The sequence below is a fragment of the Chrysemys picta genome, chromosome 5, assembly GCF_011386835.1.
Source record: "Chrysemys picta bellii isolate R12L10 chromosome 5, ASM1138683v2, whole genome shotgun sequence".
In the NCBI taxonomy this organism is placed as follows: Eukaryota; Metazoa; Chordata; order Testudines; family Emydidae; genus Chrysemys; species Chrysemys picta.
The window spans coordinates 54646466-54668684 of NC_088795.1; the positions used below are offsets into that span (position 1 = coordinate 54646466).

The following is a 22219-nucleotide window of genomic DNA, read 5'->3' on the forward strand; positions in this document are numbered from 1 at the left end:
AACAAACCCAGGGTAACTATTCCAGTGATATCTGTCGGAGTCTGTAGACAGACAGAAACAACAGATGTGAGTAGTGTGAACACCCCATGAATACGGCAGTTAACTCCAAGACCCATCACTCTGGGAGGTCCTCCCAATACCACCCCAGCTAGAGACTTTATGGGTTTGCAGATTCTTACTGTGTAAACATCTCTAAGATAGATCTTTTCCTATCCAGCTACACTGATTGGTGCTACTGTTGATTTTGTTTGCTCTTCACTTTTCAATTTTAATAAAGTATTTGGTTGTACAATCCATCAGCGTGTGAGTGCTTAGAAAACAAAGAGGCAGGATGTTTAAACCAAAGCGGTTATTAAAGTCTCATCATAACAATAGATAAACTGATAAAGAGAAATGTGAGGGTTTCATTTCCCCATACAAAGCAAGGTTGTGGGCACACAAGGCGTTCCTTACTGTCCTGGCCCCAATGATCAGAGGTGCACTTTTGGGTTGCCTGTACCAGGCCTGTAAAAACAACATTGTCTTCAACCCATTCCTAGTGAAAGGTCTCCCCTTTTTCCTCCCACATGTTGTGCAATGCATAGCCTACGCACACTGGCTACTATAGAACACCATCTTGCCTTCAGTTGGCAAAACGTACATTCATCTGTCATCGGGCAACTGCTCAGCAGGCTAAATGCTCTCACATCAGAGGAGGGCTTTCTGAGTCAGGACAGCAGAAGATAGGCTGGGTCTCCTAAAATATCAGTGGGCACAGACACCCCATTGATATCTATGTTGTATGAAGGAAATAAATTCCCTTTTGTCCAAACAGATAAACGCCAAGCCTCCTGAGCACCTGGCATCATGCAATTGCTAGTGCATCCCACATTGGTGTCCACGAACCTCCTGCCATGGCTGGGACAAAGGCCTGAATAATGAGCAAGTAGTACCCTTTCTGGCATCCCCCGGGGGAGGAGCAGACACATCTACCACCTGTGGGTAAACCACAGCAATAATTGCCTCACAAGCCTCCATCACCACAGCACCAAGTGTTCACTTGCCAATAATGAACTGGTTAGCCAAGGTCCGGTAGCAGTCAGGGGTAGCCAACTAATAGCAACCAGTTTCTGGATTGGTATGTCCTCCCTCATCTGCATGTCCTGGCACTGATGGGTCAGGGAAAGCTCCTCATACCGCTTCATGAAGGTGGCCTTCCTCATCAGGCAGTTCTGGAACCACTGCTGGTCATCCCACTTCTGTATGATGATGTAGTCCCACTACTCTGCGCTTGGCCTTATTCCAGATCTACTAGTCAGCTGTCTCCACTCTGCTATGTCTGCATGTGGCTGGTGTGATCTCCTCACCAAGGAGGGTGACAAACCACTGCCAAAATGCCTTCCACCATGTCTCATGCCCTCTCTCTGCTGTCAATTGTGGAAACTGGCAGTGCACTAATGGTGCCAAAAGCTGGAACAGGTCACATTCCTGAGCTGGATCAATGCCTTGATACCAGCTGAAATTGAGATCATGGACAGAAGTGAGGAGTATGAAGAACCAGAAGTGCTTTACTTATGGTGTTGGTGAGCTAAGTATACTTCTGCATAGGGACCTGGGAAGGACAGACATGTTTCACAGTGTTTTCTGGGAGAAAAATTCACAGAGCAACACAGCTTAGTGCAGCACTAAGAAACCTGGGATATGCCACCAGGATTCCTAGCCTGGGTTAATGTAGTACCAGTGTGGATGCAGCTACTTGAGTATGACTTGACAGTATAGATGTTCACAGCGGTGCTTCGCCTGACCTGGGTCCTTCCTGCCAGTCACAACTGGATACTACAGTAACCTAGTTCAGCAGAAATGCATAGTATATAAAACAGCTAACATTTTACAGGGCGATGTCTGTAGTTAGCAGTGGGAGCACAGCCCCCATCTATAGTTCATGTAAAAGTACAGTATCAGAAAGTGGGGTTGTATCAGTTAGACTGGGGACATTAAGAGCAATCCCTGTGATTTCTGCAATGGAGAAACAATGTTTTAAACTATGATCACCTTAAGTAGTAAGCTGGTATGTCAGCCAGAAAAAAAGTCACCCTCATTCATAGAACTTTGGAACTAATATAAACCTTACAACATTAAGAAACAGTTAAGTGTCACTGTAGAGTCCAACATTAAAGCCAGACAAGCATATGCCAGAAAAAAAAGACTGCTTTGGAGAAATGCTATAAATTTGTGGTGAAGGGAAGGGGGGGAATGACCGTGAGAGAGATGTGATGCCTGCTGTATCCATACAGCCTATTTACATGGGAAAAGAACAAAGTCAGTTCAAATTACCATTCTCAATACCACAAAATTTCTATCCCAGAACACTCACTGCTCACTTTGGTTGGCATTTGCAATACTTCAGAAAATTATATTTTGTAACTCCTTCTCATCTGTTATGGGAAATACTGGATGCCTGAAACTTGATCAGATCACAAACTATTCCATTTCCAAACACTAGATTTCTGCTATCTGAAAAAATACCATGAATAAAAGGGCAAGACCATAATCTAACATTGCAGCTGCCACCAACAGTCAAGGAGGCCCCTGCCTACATTGTAGCTCAGCAGTATGCACCACATGTGTAAGGAGGAGGCAGGTCTTCCCTACCTCCTCAGAGGAATTAACACAGACACATTTAGTATTGTGACTTGCCAAGTGCTACACTACCTCATACTGTTGCCTGCTACTGATGCTACATTGGGATCTTAGGTTGAGCAGTGTGCCACATAGTTCAGTCTTGGAAGCCATGCTTATTTATGGTGCTAAGCTGTGTTAGTAGCAAGGGAACATCTGGGGTCCAGTGACTGAGGCACCCTTTTCTGGCCATTGTGTTCCAGCTGCAACGATGCATGCACAGTGACTTGCTCCAGCTGTTCACCAGAGCAGTTTACAAGTGAGGTGCTGCATCATCTAGAACAGGGGTGGACAAACTTTTTGGCCCGAGGCCAAATCTGGGAATATAAATTGTATGATGGGCCATGAATGCTCACAAAATTGGGGTTGGCGTGTGGGCTCTGGTTGGGGTCAGAAATGAGGAGTTCAGAGTGCTGGAGGGGGCTCCAGGCTGGGGACAGGGAGTGGGTGAGGGCTCCGGCTGGGGGTGCGGGTTCTGGGGTGGGGCTGGGGATGGGGATGAGGAGTTTGGGGTGTAGGAGGGTGCTCTGGGCTGGGACAGAGGGGTTCAGAGGGTGGAAGGGGGTGTCAGGGCTGGGGTAGAGGGTTGGGGTGCGGGAAGAGTTGCAGGCTCCAGCTGTGGGTGTGGGCTCTGGGGTGTGGCTGGGGATGAGGGGTTTGAGGTGCAGGAGGGTGCTCCGGGCTGGGATCAAGGGGTTCAGAGGGCAAGAGGAGGATCAGGGCTGAGGCAGGGAGTTGGGGCATGGGGAGAGCCTCAGGGATGCAAGCTCTGGGAGGCGTTTACTTCAAGCGGCTCCCGGAAGCAGTGGCATGTCCTTTCTCCAGCTCCTACAGGGAGGCACGGCCAGGCGGCTCTGCACACTGCCCCGTCCGCAGGCACCACCCCTGCAGCTCCCCTTAGAGCGTCGGAGGGGGCCATTGGAGCGGGGGCCCTTGGGGCACGTAGAAGCCAGAGGGGGTCCATGCTGCTGCTTCCGGGAGCTGCATGGAGTGGCCCCCGACCCTGCTCCCTGGCTGGAGTGCTGGAACAGGGCCATGCCACTGCTTCCGGGAGCCATGTGGAGCGGTCCTCAATGCTGTGCCCTGGCTGGAGCGCCAGAGTGGGGCAAGCCCCAGACCCCAGCAAGAGTTCAAGGGCCAGCTTAAAACTGCTGGCGGGCCGGATCTGGCTGGCGGGCCATAGTTTGCCCACCCCTGATCTAGTACTTGCTGGTGCTGCATGTTCTGCTGCTTTTTTTGTTTTGTTTTTTTCGGACGGAGATGTCATTTATATGACCAGACCCTTCTGGCATGGATCTCTGCCTCTATTTGCATATTGCATCTGGCTCTGTCATTGGCCCGCTGTGCAGCCTCTGCAGTACTGAGCACAATGCACAATTCCTTCTGTGCACAGTGTGTACGCAAGTCTACTTCCTACCTGCGGGTGTGCCATTTATCCTCTTACGCTTTCTAAAATGCTGATGTAAGTTAGGTCATAATTTTGTTCAAAATAAGGCCGTCACTTCAAACTGTAAAATGGAGAATATGGTGCACTAGGATAAATGCTCTAAATTCAGTCCACTTAGAAAACTACTGGTGTGTGTTTATGCTAATCATTTTAGTAGAGCCATATGTTCTGTAAAGAAAAGAAAAGAAATAAAACAATTTCATTTTTATAAAGAAAATATCTCCACACTCCTGTTGGGCACCTGAAGAGAATGTGTGTATCAGCATAAGGAAATCTAAAATGCTAGATCATGACTTAAATAGTGTTAGTAAAGCAGAACTTAAGTGGTAGGTATAGATTTTTTAATTATCCTCACTTCCTGTCCCTATACTGTAAAGTGGCTGGCATCACTAATAATGACACTCCTGTTCTGCCCTGGAGGGGACTTCATTTCACTAGGAAGAACAACTGGGAGAGGAGAAAGATTATGTAAAGTGTTTATAGGCTTATGAAAGCACTGTATACATTAACATAAAAATGGATTTACACACAGATATTCCAAAGTTGTAATTGATTTGGCACATGTTGATACTTTAGTTCAGAAGTAATCTTTTTTTTTTTTTCTCAAAAGCCAAAGTTCCTGGTTAAGGTAAACTCAAGGTCCAGATTTCAGAGGAAAATAATAAAAAAATAGCAATAATGATAATAGTAAGTTAAAAAAAAGATTTCAAGATCCATTCAAAAGCATCTGGCAGTCTAGATTTGGCCTGCAGTCCACCAATTGACCACCCCAGCTTTAGTGATATCATAATAGAGCAATTGTTTTCAACATGCGGTCTGCAGACCTCTGGGGATCCACAAACTATGTCTAAGATTTCCAAAGTGGTCCACACCCCCATTTGAAATTTTTTAGGGGGTTTGCAAATGAAAAAAGGTTGAAAACCACTCTACTAGAGCTTAAACTCTTAGAAAGCGGAAGTTAAGGTATCATTGCCCCTTCACTTTTTTTTAATATATATTATATCTGTCTCATCACATGACTACTGTAGTGAAGGCCCAAGCTCACAAGAATTCTGTTCACAGATTTCCCATTATATTGAAAACAGAGTGATTGCAGGATCTAGTGCTAAATGAGAAGCAGAGAAAAAGCAAATAGGACACTCGTAGTAAACTTTCACCTTTTACTTCATTGCTTTTTATACCATAGGCTTCTGTAGTCATTTATTTTAGGTTCTCCAAATATAAAGTATTCTACTGGCACACTCATTTAGGCTGAAATGCATTAAAGGCACACGCATTTAGACTGAAAACAAGAAATGAAAGGAGGTCGACCACCATTGCCAAAAGAGGAAATAAACTGTATATTAAAATAAGAGCTCCAACTGATTTCCAGGTTGGAAACTTTTTAGCGGTGTGCACTATCCACAATATCCAACTTCAGTACAATGGCATCATTCTTCTGCATAAACCCTTATATACTGGTAGCAATCAACTAAGAAGGTGGTACTTCATTTCACTCTGAATGCACAACAACATAACACAATACACTCTTTCAATAAGCACTGTTGAAAGAAGTTCTGAGGAAGCCACTAGTCTGAATTCCTTGGATGGAAAGAAAATTATTTCCTGAGAGTAATTCTCTAATAAGGAAAGAAATAGTTTATACAAAGTTCTTCTTTTCCCTCATCCCCATGTCTGTGTCATCTCTCTCTCTCTCTCTCTCACACACACACACACACACACACACACACACACCATCATCATATATTTTAGGTTTGCAAAAGAAAGTAGATTTCCCAAAATAAAGCAACCAGAAATAAACAATACATAACCTAAGTAGTATATTAAATTCCTTTCCTCTGGAAGGCACAGGCACCTTTCTTCAAGAAGATGAGATGTCCTACTTGATATCTTTTAGATTGTGAGCTCTTCGGTATAGGGACTGTACATTTGTACAGCACCGCACACAGTGGGCTCAGACCTGGTTGGCCTCTAGGTGCTACTACAGTATAGATGTTAAAAATTACAACAATAGTATTACAAAGGTGAGGAAAGCAACAGAGGGTCCTGTGGCACCTTTGAGACTAACAGAAGTTCTGGGAGCATAAGCTTTCGTGGGTAAGAACCTCACTTCTTCAGATGCAAGTAATGGAAATCTCCAGAGGTAGGTATATATCAGGGTGGAGATAACGAGGTTAGTTCAATCAGGGAGGGTGAGGTGCTCTGCTAGCAGTTGAGGTGTGAACACCAAGGGAGGAGAAACTGTTTCTGTAGTTGGATAGCCATTCACAGTCTTTGTTTAATCCTGATCTGATGGTGTCAAATTTGCAAATGAACTGGAGCTCAGCAGTTTCTCTTTGGAGTCTGGTCCTGAAGTTTTTTTGCTGTAAGATGGCTACCTTTACATCTGCTATTGTGTGGCCAGGGAGGTTGAAGTGTTCTCCTACAGGTTTTTGTATATTGCCATTCCTGATATCTGACTTGTGTCCATTTATCCTCTTGCGTAGTGACTGTCCAGTTTGGCCAATGTACATAGCAGAGGGGCATTGCTGGCATATGATGGCATATATAACATTGGTGGACGTGCAGGTGAATGAGCCGGTGATGTTGTAACTGATCTGGTTAGGTCCAGTGATGGTGTTGCTGGTGTTGATATGTGGGCAGAGTTGGCATCGAGGTTTGTTGCATGGGTTGGTTCCTGAGTTAGAGTTGTTATGGTGCGGTGCGTGGTTGCTGGTGAGAATATGCTTAAGGTTGGCAGGTTGTCTGTGGGCGAGGACTGGCCTGCCTCCCAAGGTCTGTGAAAGTGAGGGATCATTGTCCAGGATGGGTTGTAGATCACTGATGATGCGTTGGAGAGGTTTAAGCTGAGGACTGTAGGTGATGGCCAGTGGAGTTCTGTTGGTTTCTCTTCTGGGCCTGTCTTGTAGCAGGAGGCTTCTGGGTACACGTCTGGCTCTGTTGATTTGTTTCTTTATTTCCTTGTGTGGGTATCGTAGTTTTGAGAATGCTTGGTGAAGATCTTGTAGGTGTTGGTCTCTGTCTGAGGGGTTGGAGCAGATGCGATTGTACCTCAGTGCTTGGCTGTAGACGATGGATCGTGTGGTGTGACCGGGGTGGAAGCTGGAGGCATGAAGGTAGGCGTAGCGGTCGGTGGGTTTTCGGTATAGGGTGGTGTTAATGTGGCCATCGCTTATTTGTACGGTGGTGTCCAGGAAGTGGACCTCCCGTGTAGATTGGTCCAGGCTGAGGTTGATGGTGGGGTGGAAGCTGTTGAAAGCATGGTGGAATTCTTCCAGGGTCTCCTTCCCATGGGTCCAGATGATGAAGATGTCATCAATATAGCATAGGTAGAGAAGGGGCATGAGTGGACGAGAGCTGAGGAAGCGTTGTTCCAGGTCAGCCATAAAAATGTTGGCATATTGTGGGGCCATGCGGGTGCCCATAGCGGTGCCACTGGTCTGGAGGTATATATTGTCACCAAATTTGAAATAATTGTGCGTGAGGATAAAGTCACAGAGCTCAGCAATAAGTTGTGCTGTGTCATCATCAGGGATACTGTTCCTGACAGCTTGTATTCCATCTGTATGTGGGATGTTTGTGTAGAGAGCCTCTACATCCATGGTGGCTAGGATGGTGTTTTCTGGGAGGTCACCAATGCATTGTAGTTTTCTCAGGAAATCTGTGGTGTCACGGAGATAGCTGGGAGTGCTGGTGGCGTAGGGTCTGAGTAGGGAGTCCACATATCCAGACAGTCCTTCAGTGAGAGTGCCAATGCCCGAGATGATGGGGCGTCCAGGATTTCCAGGTTTGTGGATCTTAGGTAGTAGATAGAATAACCCCGGTCGGGGCTCTAAGGGTATGTTGATTTGTTCCTGGGTTAGTGTAGGGAGTATCCTGAGTAGATGGTGCAGTTTCTTAGTGTATTCCTCAGTGGGATCTGAGGAAAGCGGCCTGTAGAATTTGGTATTGGAGAGTTGTCTGGCAGCCTCCTTCTGGTAGTCAGACCTGTTCATGATGACAACAGCACCTCCTTTATCAGCCTCTTTGATGATAATGTCAGGGTGGTTTCTGAGGCTGTGGATGGCATTGCGTTCTGCACGACTTAGGTTATGAGGCAAGCGATGTTGTTTTTCCACAATTTCTGCCTGTGCACGTCGGCGGAAGCATTCTATGTATAGGTCCAGACTGTCATTTCGACCCTCAGGAGGAGTCCATGTGGAGTTCTTCTTCCTGTGTTGTTGGTGGGAGGGTATCTGTGTATCAGTGCGCTGTTCAGTGTTATCATGAAAGTATTCTTTGAGTCGGAGGCGGCGAAAGTAGGCTTCCAGATCACCACAGAACTGTATCATGTTCGTGGGGGTGCTGGGGCAAAAGGAGAGTCCCCGAGATAGGACAGACTCTTCTGCTGGGTTGAGTGTGTAGCTGGATAAATTGACGATATTGCTGGGTGAGTTAGGGGTACCCCTGTTGTGGCCCCATGTGGCAGGTAGGATTTTAGACAGCTTACGGTCCTTTTTCCTTTGTAGAGAGGTGAAGTGTGTAATGTAGATCTCCTGTCTTATTTTAGTAAAGTCCATTTGTGTGGAGGGCTGGTCTTGCATCTGAAGAAGTGAGGTTCTTACCCACGAAAGCTTATCTCCCAGTACTTCTGTTAGTCTCAAAGGTGCCACAGGACCCTCTGTTGCTTTTTACAGATTCAGACTAACACGGCTACCCCTCTGATACAGAATTAAGATTGCTCTTTAGCAGCTTCCTAATAAATACGTTGGCAATGACATTGCAGATTGCTGTACACTCTCTTACAGACCTCTGTGTACCCTATATGTAGCAATGGTAGCAAGTGTCAGAGAGGGGACAACAATGTGATGAGATGCTGGTAATATATTAAAATAGCATCTAAAATGAAAAGGCAGACCAACATTGGAGCAACTAAATTATTATAACAAAGGCTGATATTCGAGTATACACCCAAAAACCCTTTAAGATCAATCTGACTGAAGAGAGTCATGTTTCTTTTCTTATAAACTTTAATTTACAGGAATCAGAGCTTGACAGAGGGTAAGCCAACTGACTCAGTTTTGATCAGTTCCACAAACAATACTTGAAAGATTTTCCAAGAGAAATCAACAGGGGAAAACTTTAACATTACAGTTCGCCTCCTCTCCACTCCTTTGTGTGTGAAGTAATCAGAAAAGGTCAGAGTACTTTCAAACAGGGTATTATTATTATTATTTATTTAATATCTATTTATTATTTGTCCTGAAGTGACACCCTCAGGCCCCCAAGCAGGATTGGGGATCAGCTGAGTTAGGAGCCATGAAAACATCGAAGATAAAGGAGTTGTAGATCTAAAAACAGGACCAAGTGTAGGTGCAGAAACCAAGGTGTGAGGAAGGTAAAATATCAGTGCTGCCACTATGTCAGAGCTCACTTCTTTGCTAAAAGAGCTCTTTGACATGTCTAAAGCAGGGTAGAATGGAGAACACCTCCAGGTCAGAGAAAATTAGAGAAAGATATACCGTACTTTTAATCAAGAGAGAAAATGGAATTCTGCAATCCAGGTCAATCACTTTTAGCCATTTGATAATTACATTTCCTAACTAGCACACACTTGATAGGAAGCTGCTGAGTAATCTGCATGCAGATAATGGTTAAAGGAGAAGTGAGCCCACCTTGAACACTTGTCAGAGAGGTGGGTGTTCTGGATCAACAGCTAAATGAGCGATGGAAATAAGAGGTGCTGTTCTACTTTGTGGCAGTTAGAGATTAAGCCATTTTGGATATTAAATAGAAATTTAATAGCACAGGAGCTGCAAGAGGTAACAAAGTGTCATCTCTTCATTAGGAGAAAGAGGAGATCAGTCTATGAGGGGGAAGGGAAAGACTATGCATCATTAATACCAACAAACTACAGAGATCCCAGAAAGGTAAAATAGATTTTTATGAAAGGTCAATTAAAGAGTGATGGGGTGAGAGCTCTAGAGAATCCACTCACTTTACTGGAAGAGTCTTGTGCAACCCCAGTAATTCACTCTGCAGGACCCATATTCCAAACATCCTTAAGAAGTGAGCTATATCCCCTATCCTCTTTAACTGAGGGAGTACCTCTCAACCGGCAGAACTCTGTGACTACAAAGAGACAGCCTTTTCTGTCGAAGACCAGCCAGAGGATTAAGCAAGAATCAACACCTATTGGATGACAAATGGCATACTGGTAGTGCCCTGCTGGTAGCACTAGCAAAACTGTGTAACGGTAATTTTGAAATAACCCTATTTAAAATAGTTTATATTCTGGAACTTTCAGGACCTTCTTGGTCAACAATCTGTTCATCTCCTCAAAACTAATGAAGCTGTCAGAAAGGGTACTGTTCTAAATTGTCATCTCATGTATTGTTGTAGCTGACATTTTAAAACTGTTCAAAAAGGGAGAGACACTAATCACCTTCCACAGACCAAAAGACACTGAGCCTTAATGTGACACAAACAACATAGTTTGATCCTGGTAACCTTCGTGGAATGTCATTTCCAGCTGAAGTCCTTTAAAAGGTCAAAGAAAACACTGTTCATGCTGGAATACTGACCATGCTTAAAATTGCTTCATTACTATAGTGTTTGTTATCTTATGTAACTAAATAATGGCCCATTTTCTTTTCAAAAGTATCACTGAAATAATATTTAATTGACCTGAACTCACTAGAACAATGAAATTAATAGTTAAGGATAAAAAAAGTCTTTCATTTGTCTCCTTGTACTGGGAGTTACTTCCAGGTTTTGAGACAGTTTACCTATGATGCATCTGCTCCTAATGAAGTTAATAGCAAAGGATGCATTGATCTGAATGGAAGTAAATTCAGATCTCCACATAGCCAACATTGCTAATATGTTACTATAGAGATCTCATACTCTAGTGCCTGATGGCTTTGAAAACAATTCTGTTGCAACCTCTGACAACTAAAATAGTTAGTTCCATGTATGTCAAGATCCAATAGCCACCACTATACTAGAAATTTCAAAATAGTGCCTATAGCCTCTTCTTCTGATAATGCCAAGCAGGTTTATTTTTTAAAGCAAGCCCTGTCTAAGCATCTCAGATGAGACCACTGCATATCTCCCCCCCACCATTAGGTCACACTTGGAGTTATCAGGAAGAGCAAATGGTTTCCAACCAGTTGATAGATAAGCCTGACTACAGAAGCATAGCCTGCCATTTTAGAAACAATGTTAGGTGGGATTTTATGGCTGCTACTGATCTGAAAATTCCAAATCTTCCAGACCCTGAAGGTGAACCTCACTTTTCAAATCAGAGCTCACATTGCAGGACTCACATTTCAAATCCAACATAAGTACATATTTAACTAAAGTGGTGAAAAGAAAAACATCTAAATAATGGAAGGCTAAAATCATCCCCCTTTCGATTTAACTTTTATGCCCATATACAAAGATTTCAAGTCAGTCTTTTGAGAAGTATCTTAATGCACTATTGCTACCCTTTCAGTAGGCATATTTAGAGATGTATTTTAACAGTTACATTTGACAGGAAAATTTTCAGTTAACAAGTTACAGAGCTGTTAACTCCAAATAAATAATTACAATCTATCATGCCATAGCTTACTTAAAAATGGTTTCATTAATATATTATTGACCTATCAAAACCTAATGATTCCGTGGGTCAATACCATACTGTGCACTCACAACAAGAACCACGACCCAAAATATTATTATGATCTGAAAATAACTCAGTTACTTTAAAATTTTCTCCCCAAACAAGCTGCACCCACTTAAGTTGAGGCTAAAGGCAGTTATGTTAACTGAAGTTTCATGTGTCTATTTGTCTGGGAGTATGAAAGTGGCAATTTGAATTTCATACTGTTGGGTAGTTATGCAGTTTGAAATTTGCTTCCCGTAAATGTTGAAATTAAAATTCTTTTTCTAAGGATTCACAATAATAAATCTTATTTGCTAGAATATATGTAGAAAATAAACACAAAAAAGGAACAAGCACATGTGACACCATGGCACGCCAATATTCACCACTGTCATGTAATTAGGATATGTTTTGTACAAAGTATGCCTTGTGAGGTATCATTGTAAAAGTCTTGATCTGATAGATAGTAATATCTCATTAAATTGTACATGCTATCGTCATATGTGAAGTTATGAAGTTTGGCTATGTGTGTGTTACTGAAACATGTTGTGAGGTTGAAAACACTCACAAGCAGCCATGTCAGTCAGAAATTCTCAAAAGGGATTCTCAGAATTTATTTCCTATTTGTTCAGCTCTCCTCCAGCCTATGGAAGTCTAACTTCTTCATACTACTTCAAGTGGCAAATTAATTCAACACATTCTGACATCCTTTATATAGACACACTAAAAATATGTGAATGCATTCACTCAGAGTGAGAATGGAATTTCCTAATACTCCTACACTCATGGATGTCTTAGTCTCAGAAAGCTGTGTAAACTCTTGCACTCAGACCCTCTGATTTCTCAAAGCACTTGACAAACTGTAATAAGTTAGTAGTACTGAATCCCCTGTCTAGCCAGCCATCCCTAATACAGTTGAACCATCATTTTAACGACTGCATTCAGCTATATGGTAACACATTTTTTAAAATACACCTCTACCCCGATATAACGCTATCCTCGGGAGCCAAAAAATCTTACCGTGTTATAGGTGAAACCACATTATATTGAACTTGCTTTGATCCACCGGAGTGCGCAGCCCCCCCACCCTCTCCCCGGAGCGCTGCTTTACTGCATTATATCCGAATTTTATATTCGGTCGTGTTATATTGGGATAGAGGTGTAGTTACATTTGTAACATAATTATGGGTCTTGAGAGACCCCAGTATTACTGGAACATGGCAGCAGGTACCCTATTAATAATGTATGAGACAAAGCATCTGAAAGCCTATTAGGTAATACATCTTGCAAATAGAGTCCAGGAGACTCTGAGAGGCCAAATAGTACATTGTCAGGAGAGGGCCTCACTGGCCTGAAAGACCATCATTAACTAATGAGGGGAAAGATGTAACAGGGATAGGGTGCTGGGAAAGAGTAGAAAGTCAAAGGCAGCAGGAACTTAGGGAAGTGCTGAAAGAAGTTTGTGCATCTTCATCTACCTGTTTCCCTCAACTGCCCACCTGAAGAGGAGGCACTGTAATATCCCTGTGGGAGGGAGAGAAAGCTCTTCTTTTGACTTCCTGCATGGCTTAGGCCTGGCTACTCTGCAGCTTCAAAATACTATACATTTCTTCTGTCTAGTGAGAACAGCCAGGACTGCAGGGGCATGAGCCAACAGCAGAGGAGAAAACTATAAGAAATTTCAGTCAACTGTGCCACAGAAACCAGAATACTTCAACTCTAAAGCAGCCTTAGTGTAACTATAACTGCTTTTTAAATATTCAAACAAAACCAGCTTGATATTGTAGTACTACTAACTCTATTGTATTGTGATGCAGAAAGTGCAGCTTTCAGGGTAAGAACTGTTGTTTTAAAGGTCAGCAGCAGTGGGACCTAGCAGTGGGTTTCCAGTTCTTATAGCTGTAGGATGGGAGTAGCCAGAAAAACTGCTCCCCCTGCAGATATTTATCAGGAGACTGATGAAGGTGGGAGTAGGCTTGTCTTGCCCCTGACTCCAAAAAGGTGGGATGGGGAATAGCCAACCAATCACTTCCTGAAGAGTCTGGCTGGGAGCCAAAAAAGAATACTGGGTGAAGGAGAGGGTTGGCAGGGATAGACGTGCCAGCCCTCCCATCCAAAAGATCGCTGAAGGTTAGGAGTTCTTGAAGCTTCCTGTGAATAGTGTGGGAGTAGCTCATGCTGGTTTGGCTGGCTTCTACTTCTTTCACATCTATGGGGGTCAGGGGTACTGATAAGGATCTTTATATTCTTCTATTGGAGAAGAGCCCTGGGGCCATCTCAATTGAGCACACTTAAAACTGCTTACCAGAATGTGTGTGTGTAAGATAAAAGTGGGAAGAGTACAGAGTTAGGAAATGGGGAACACAAGAGAGGGAGGAGGGAAGGAGGATTCAAAATTTAGGGAAGGTAGGAAAAGAAAGAGGAAAGGAAAAAAGCATGGTGAAGTGGAAAAGGAAAACAACAAATGTAAGAGGAACCAAGTAAATATATAAAAAATGTTAATTAACAGAAAAGGTACATGCAAAATAATTTAATAAATAACCAAATTCTAGAAGATTATTTTGAAAATGTGCTGTGGGGACAGAAATTTGCATAGCCCTAGCCCTGTGTATCTGTCATGTCCCTCACCTGACTGTTTTTTGTTTAATTGTTTGTTTAAGCTGAACAAAATTATCCATCCTGGTTCTTTCCAATTATTTTTCTGAGGCTGCACCTATGGGGATAGGGTGTCTGGAGTTACTTCTGATTTATATTCATGGAAGTGCAATCAGAATTAATGTGTTTCAATGGCAGCGTTCACTGAATTTATCCTGTAAACAAAAGAACAACCCAGGGGTTTCAAGAGTACTTGTTTATCATCTTCACAACTTAAAGTACCTGAACTGAGCCCACTGGCTGGGTTCTTATATATTATTTTTTATACCAAGAATTAACTTTGAATTTTTATATTTACCTGAAATAATCATCTTAAACCAACATATATTCATATGTTAGAATCACAAAAATTGAAGAGAGACACACATAGGCACTTTTGAAAATTGTACCCTAAGTGTCTTAAGAGCCTAAGCCTCATTTTCAAAAGTATTTTAGGCACTTAAGAGACTATGGGTAAAATTTTCAAAACTGCCGTACACAGCAAGCAGAAACCCATGGCAGCAAGTCTCAGAGCTTGGGTCTACAGACCTGGGCTCACATTACAGCACTAAAAAAAGCTACGTAGACATTGTGGCTCAGGCTGGAGCTTGGGCTCAGAAGCCAGGGGAGGGAGCCAGGTGGCCTGAGTCACAATATCTTCACAGCTATTTTTAGAACTGTAGCACCAGTTCAAGTCTGTAGATCCAGGATCTGAGACTCAAAGCTGCGGGTTTCTGTTTACGGTATAGATGTACCCTAAGAGTCAGATTTACAAAGGTATTTAGGCACCTAAAGATGCAGACAGGCAACTAGTGGGATTTTAAAAACAAGCATCTAAGCACGAAATCAATATGAGTTAGGCACCTAACCTGCTATTAGGCACTTTTGAAAATCCCACTAGACACTTATCTGCATCTTTAGGCGCCTAAACACCTTTGTAAAGCTGTCCCTAAGTAACTTGGGTGCTTAAATCCAATTGACTTTTAAAAAGATTTAGGCTCCTGAGTGCCTAAATCATTTTTGAAAATGGGACTTAAGTAAAATTTTCAAAAGCACTCAACATTTATATTTAAGGATTATGGGGAATATGTAAAGTAGCAAAAAAATACAAAAAAGAACGTCAAAGAGAAGCTGGTTTTACTGAAAAAGTGTAACAATCTTTTTTATACAAGACAAAAAAGAAAAGCTCTTTCCTACCCTCCTCCGCACTTTCCCCTTTACTGGAAGTGGAAGCAATCCATCATCTGCAACCAGAAATCCAACATTTGCACAGTTCTGTCAGTATTCATTCCTATTATCTGCTGCATCACTCCAGAACAATGGTGACAAACCCCCTTCTCTTAAAATGGTTAAATCCCAGCAGAGCCCTTTCAACAGTTATAGTTTTTCAAGTTCAGATATCCACAAATTCGTCTCTGAACAGATTAGCTTTAGCTATTCAAAATTTATCCTTATGTGTGAATTTATTCCAAAACATGTAAGCAAATCTATATAGTAAACACTTTATGCTCCTGGATTTAGGATAAAAGTTTTCCTCTTTCAGAGCCCTGTTTTATACACATTTGTATTTACAAAGCTGTCACATACTGTATGCCTGGAACAAATTAGTTCAGGGGGAAATTATTCATAAAAGAAGCAACAGCTTTTGGCAAACCAGTGGAAAACAGGTTGAGTTTATAGCACAAAGGGAAGATAAGTGCTTCAAAACAGTCTGCTCTTGATTCTGCTACTCCTGGTGCCCAAAAACGCAGCTGCCCTCTCAGATCCTCTGCTGTTGGTACCAGTCTGTCAGTCATTTCTCTCTTTCCCACACACAGGTTCACCACATGCTATGACCCACTGCAGAGCACATGAGCATCATTGTGCTCAATAGGAAGCCTGGGCTGACAAACACCAATTACACAGAAAGGTTGGTGTGGGATTTTTATCCCTATAACCTACATGGAATCCGAGTTTACACAAATCATAACAATGTAATGAACAGAGCCCCAAGGTAGTTCCAATTTTCCAAATATCTTTAAGTAACAACGGACGCCATACAAGGTGAAAACATTTTCTGTGAGCAGCTCTATCAACAATTAGACATGCTTACTGAGATGATAGCTAATTAGCTAAAAAAGGAACAAGCAGGAGTAATGCTACATTGGATAGAAGATGGGATGTCGATAAAGGAACAATTCCTTACTTACATTTCAAATCTGTTCCTGAAGGTGATGTTTCAGCACCTCCAGTACTCCAGACTAGGACTCTTGAGTCAGTTTTTCTTATCACAAGTGACAGGCAGAAGCCTTATTCAGACAAAATGAAAAAGAACAAACAGGGCATCTAGGCTGATGTAGTTAGGAGAGTGGAGGAGACCCAGCAGAGGTGGGGGTGGGGCAATTTGTAAAGAGTGAGATGAATAGGCCAGAGAAGAGATATGCAGAGCCTTAAAGATGAAAGCGAAATTTGTAAAAGCCAATTTACTGATACAACTCCAATTGCTCACACAACTCCAGTGATGGATGATGACTAATTTGTAGCATTGGAGTGGTGCAAAGCAGACAAAATATCTGGTGTGGTCCAGCTGATTTTAATCATGCCACAGATGCAGAGCAGCCATAACAATTCTCTACTCTGGGACAGTATATGGCGTATGAAATTCAGGAAGATTGGTTTCCTCTTGCAGAAATTTGGGAGGAAGGAGCTGTAGAGCTTAACTGTGTTTATAATGGGAAACAAGCTTTAACCTTAGCTATGGAGAGGCTAACATCACTCAAGAAAAATCTCTTTTATCCACCCACCCCATATGCCTCAACTCATTCTATTACAAAAAGGCTGCTGGAGAAGAGAGAAGCCTATAGCATGCCCTGAAGGTCAACAAGAGTGGAGTATGCTCCGTAGCTAATGACTTTTTTTTAAAATGGAAAATGTCCTATCACTAGTCTCTTACTTTTAATCCAGGAGAGTGTTAGCTCAGGTACCTCTGCTCATCACAAATGTAACAACACATGGGGGGGAAAGAAGTGATTTCCCAAGTAGCTACATCTAAAAACATTTAGGACTTTTTAAATCAAAATCAACCTCTTTACAAAAGATGTAGATTGGGTTTAGGGTTTCCTACGCTCTCAAGAGGCTTCTCTGCACTCAGACAGGTTTACCAGAGCAGTTGGTTACTAAGTGTCTCAAAAGAACACATAGTTCCAAGATCTCTCATTCTAAGGCTCAGACTAGGGTTGCCAACCTTCTAATTGCTGGTAACCAGACAACCAACGCCTTGCCCCCTCCCTGCCTCTTTTCCCAAGGCCCTGCCAGTGCGCCACCTCTTCCTCTTGACCCCATCACTCACTCCCCTCTCCCTGTCGCTCGCTGGATGGTCTCAAGGAGCCTGCCTGTAGGTAGGAGGCGGTCCCAGCTGAGCGGGGCTGGCATGGGTTAATGACCCAGCATCTCCCCCGACACTCTGGTAACCGGGCTTTTGGGTCAGGTGCCATTTAGGGTTGCCAGGTCCCCTTTTTGACCAGAATTTCCAGTCAAAAACTGGGCACCCGGCAACCCTAAATGGCACCTGGACACAGAAGCCAAAACCCAGACAGGAGACAACCCTAGTTCAGAGTCTTGAGACCAATAAAGCCAAATGCATCCAGCAGCAGTGGGTTGGCATAGCTCTCTGATAAATAAATGTTTATTGCCTGGACTCACTCCACCTTTTGTTTTCATTGATCTGCTTTGGACTAATTCATACTTCTTTTGTCATCTGTTTAACTCACAGTATAACAAAGCATTGCGGAAACTGGTGACTGGGGGAGTTGTGGCAGGACCAGGACTCGGACATCAAATTTTGGCATGGTTAAAATGATGTTTCTGCTTACCAGTCATGTGACAAGAGCTGCTGCCTAAAGAACTACAGATGGTGCACTGGAGTTGAAGAAAACATTTAATCAGAGTACATGAGCAGTGTAACATTTGGGTTTCAAATGCAGAGTTAAATCAGCTTCATGACCTTCTACAATTAAGCACTATCACAATATTATTCAGGGAGAAATGTTATGACAGAAAGAACTAAACCTTTTACTTGTACAGGCAGACAGCTCCACTTTCAAACCCCTCTTGGAAAAAAAATACAAGTGCCCTATAGATTTCAATTTCATCATTAACCCACTGAGTACCACACTCCCTCTGAATCCTGTGAAAAATTCTATTCAATTAGATTTTTACATCAGTGACTATACCTATACCATTATTATTATTATGCTGGAAATAAGCTAAAGCTATACAAGAAACAAATATGAAACAGTCCTTCAAATCTCACGCCTCAGAAACATTTCAGGACATACTGCAAAATTTCAGGGATGTTTTATAAATTGAATAATGCCCCTAAAGCCATTCTCTTATGTGCCAGCACAAAATCTATACAAAGCTGACACAATCTTTACCAACTATCTATCTGGATTCTTATACCCCATCAATCATTGTGATATCTGAGCACCATCACCTTGGTACCTAATTGTCTGCTATGGCAGGAATATATAAAATCCATTTCCACTGGCCATGGCAGGATGGATAAATAATATGCCCAAATTAGAGTTTGTTAATTCCTTCTAAGTTTTTATACCATGCACATTGCCGTCGTATCTGAGCACTTTATTAACTAACTGTCTTGTCTGCTTTTCTTATCCACTTCCTCCTCTGCTTTGTTCCTTCCTTCCTTGTTGTGTTTTCTCTTTTGCTCTAAAAGTAAATGCAAACACCACTAGATAGTCAAACTTCTGAAGACTGCATTGGGGGATCCCCAAAATCACCAATTCCTTGGATCACATACCTTAGTAATTGAATGAAATTTTAACACTAGGAAGAATTAGTAAGAGCCCACATTTTTTTTAAAGCAATTGAAAAGGAAACTCTAGAAGAGGCCAATCCTTATTAGTCCTGATCCAGTGTTTATTGATGTCCATGGAAAGATTCTCACTGAATTCAATGGGTGTTGCATCAGTCACATACTTATTTCCTCCCTTCCTGCTCTTCCTTTGCTCTGTTCTTGTCCCCCACTCAGTTCTCTTCATTGAATTTCATGTGCTTCTTCTTGCATTGCTCATAAGACTTCAGAAAACAGGATTTTAATACATTTCACTCCACTGCCAGCAAACAGAACAGAGCAGCATGACTAGGAAAGCCAAACAGCAAGGTGAGTTTAAAAAGTAAAGACTCAAGAGACCTAAGCTTCAAAAAAATGGACATATCAGAAATGGTCTTCAAGAACCTAAAGACCAGAGACGCTTGTTTACTGGAAGCTCTGATAAACCGCAGATCCCAAAATAATAAACATTAGAGAATCATGCAATCTTACTGCAATATTTGATTTATTTGTGTTAGGCTATTATAAATCACAGTCAATCACTCCCAAATGTTCTGAATTGTGAAGGGTTTTAGCCTCATGACTCCAATTAATAACAGTTTCAGCAGGGCTAAGAAACCTAGTGGAAATCTTTGAAAATTTACAAATCATTGTTTAACCCTGATCAATATAACTATATGTTTAATATACAGCATGCAAGACCTTTGCTGCTGTACAGGAATGCAATGTCTGTGCAGCACTGATGTTCAGTGTCATTATTTTAAATGGCAGTGAGCCACTGAAACTCCTAAGGGCACAAGCCAAGTATCTGAAAAAGCACTGGATTTTAATTGCCAGTGACAATCATTTGTGAAAGTTATTTACTGTACGACTCACCACTAATGACAGAGGACCTGCAAAGTTACCCCTAAATGATAATAACTGCACAATATCATTTATTTACATTTTAGAATTTTAAAAAGTGTATTTATTGACACACACAAACTAACCTACTCATATACACATATCTATAATACTTATACATTTTCTTTAGAGTCTAGATCCTAGGTGACTAATATCTTACATATAAAATAAATTAGATTAGAAAGACAGGCCACCAGTTTAGGCCCAAACTAACAAATTTTACAGCTATGATCTGTTGGAGTTTCTCTTCTAGATTCAAGTGCCAAATTCAGAGGCAAGTTTAAACAAGTCTATGAAAGTTTACAGGGACTTAAGGGGATGTAACATAATTTCTTCCAGTTTCCTCATTATGTTTATTACATCAACTTACACTCCCTTAGAGTTAATGAGTTACTCTTCTTTAGAGTCACAGGGCCAAACTGGGAAGTAATGTATACATTAGACCCCTTATACTAATAGACTCATTACACGAACTTAGACTTCCTTAGACCTACTTACAGAATTCTACCAATGTCTAAGGTAGCATAAGACTGTGTAAAGTATACTGCTTTAATGAACTTACTTCTGGCTCCTTAATGTGTTTACTTCACCAGTTTATCCAGCTTTAGACATTGATAGCGGGTGTAAGTAACTCAAAGGGATTCAGTCTAACTGAGCATGAGGGAATCTAATTTGGAGTATGGAGGGTTAACTTAAATAACTAAAACAAAAAAAAAATCAGGAAATAATTTAATTTAAATGCTTTCTGCTACCAAACATCAAGTTAACAATGAGGAAACATGTTCAGCCAATTAGTCTGCTTGACCGACTGAACTCTCCTAACCATAATATATAGAGTGGGTGGTATGTACTAACAGAATACCTTCTGAAACAGACTGCTCCCCTGTAAATGCACTAGAGGAAGGAGAAATATAGTAGAAAGACAGATTGATATTAACCTTTCCCTACAAAGGAATAGTTGTGCTTTTAACTAAATATATATATTATTCAAAGGTACAGTATTATAGCCGAATAAAATATAGAGCTGCCCATAGTTTAAACATAGGGATTTTCAATACTTAGCCCAGAATATATAATGTTTTATAAAACATTATGGGCCATACCATACAGTTGATATAAAATGAAGTAGATCTACTTAAGTCAATGGCACTACAGCAATTTACACCAGCTGAGAATCTAGCCCCAATATTTCCAACATAGGCACACAATATCTACTATACACAGTTGTCAATTTTTTAAAACTAGTACGTAATATTATACACACAGAATATGTCCATACAGTCCATTCTGTACAGAAATCAAAACTATGACTTACCCAGGACAAACTCCAGCTTTGACTCATGCGCAATCCTCTGGATACCTTTTAATATTAAAAAAAAAAAGTTTGAAAATATGTAAATTCTAGTTTCATATACTGTAATCTTAACTTGCTTTACTTATATATCAATATCTTCTTGCCACTGCTGGAAGCATCTACCTTTTTTTTTTTTTATGTTTTTAAAGGAAATTATACTGTAGAAGAGACCTTTTCACAAAGTGCCAATATAGAAACAAAAACCCATGTTTTGTCTTATTCACATTTTTTGAGAGATCACACCACTTTTACCTTGTGTGTGTAGGTAGAAGAATAAAAAATAATTAAAAAAATAGAAAACTTTTACTGATGTACGCTTTCTGATATATACATATGATTTATTTTTAAATACGTTTACAAACACAACACTGCCCAGTTGCCTAAATATCTCTGAAAAATATGGTATGTAATTGTTCATTTTAAATGCATAAGCCATCAAACCGTAAACTGCAACAACAATATCCACATTTACTCAAAGCATATAAATCAGGTTAACAAAAGTAGAACACTTTACCATATATTATTTTATCAAGAAACTGCAGTACAGCAAAATGTCCATAAATTTATATATGAAAGAAGGGAAATTAATTCCCTTTCTCTTATACTGAGTATGAGTATACTATAATCCCTTGCATTTTAGAAGTGTGCTTTAATGTTGCACATAATTTGTTGTATTTTAAATGGCAACATGTTCCTAATTCATCCAGGTCTGAGAGGGACCATTAAGTTGCAAAGCCGACCAATGGGGATAATGAGGGAAAC

The 22219-nt window shown here is 41.4% G+C and overlaps 1 protein-coding gene across 16 annotated transcripts in view; it reads right to left on the bottom strand.

Moving 5' to 3' along the window:
* INPP4B (inositol polyphosphate-4-phosphatase type II B) overlaps positions 1-22219 on the bottom strand; it is a 496579-nt gene that overhangs the window by 292144 nt on the left and 182216 nt on the right. For all 16 annotated transcript variants that reach the window (XM_042850295.2, XM_065596417.1, XM_065596418.1 and 13 more), the window contains one exon: positions 21419-21463. In XM_042850295.2, the coding sequence (XP_042706229.2) occupies positions 21419-21463 (45 nt within the window). The remainder of the gene's footprint in view (positions 1-21418; positions 21464-22219) is intronic.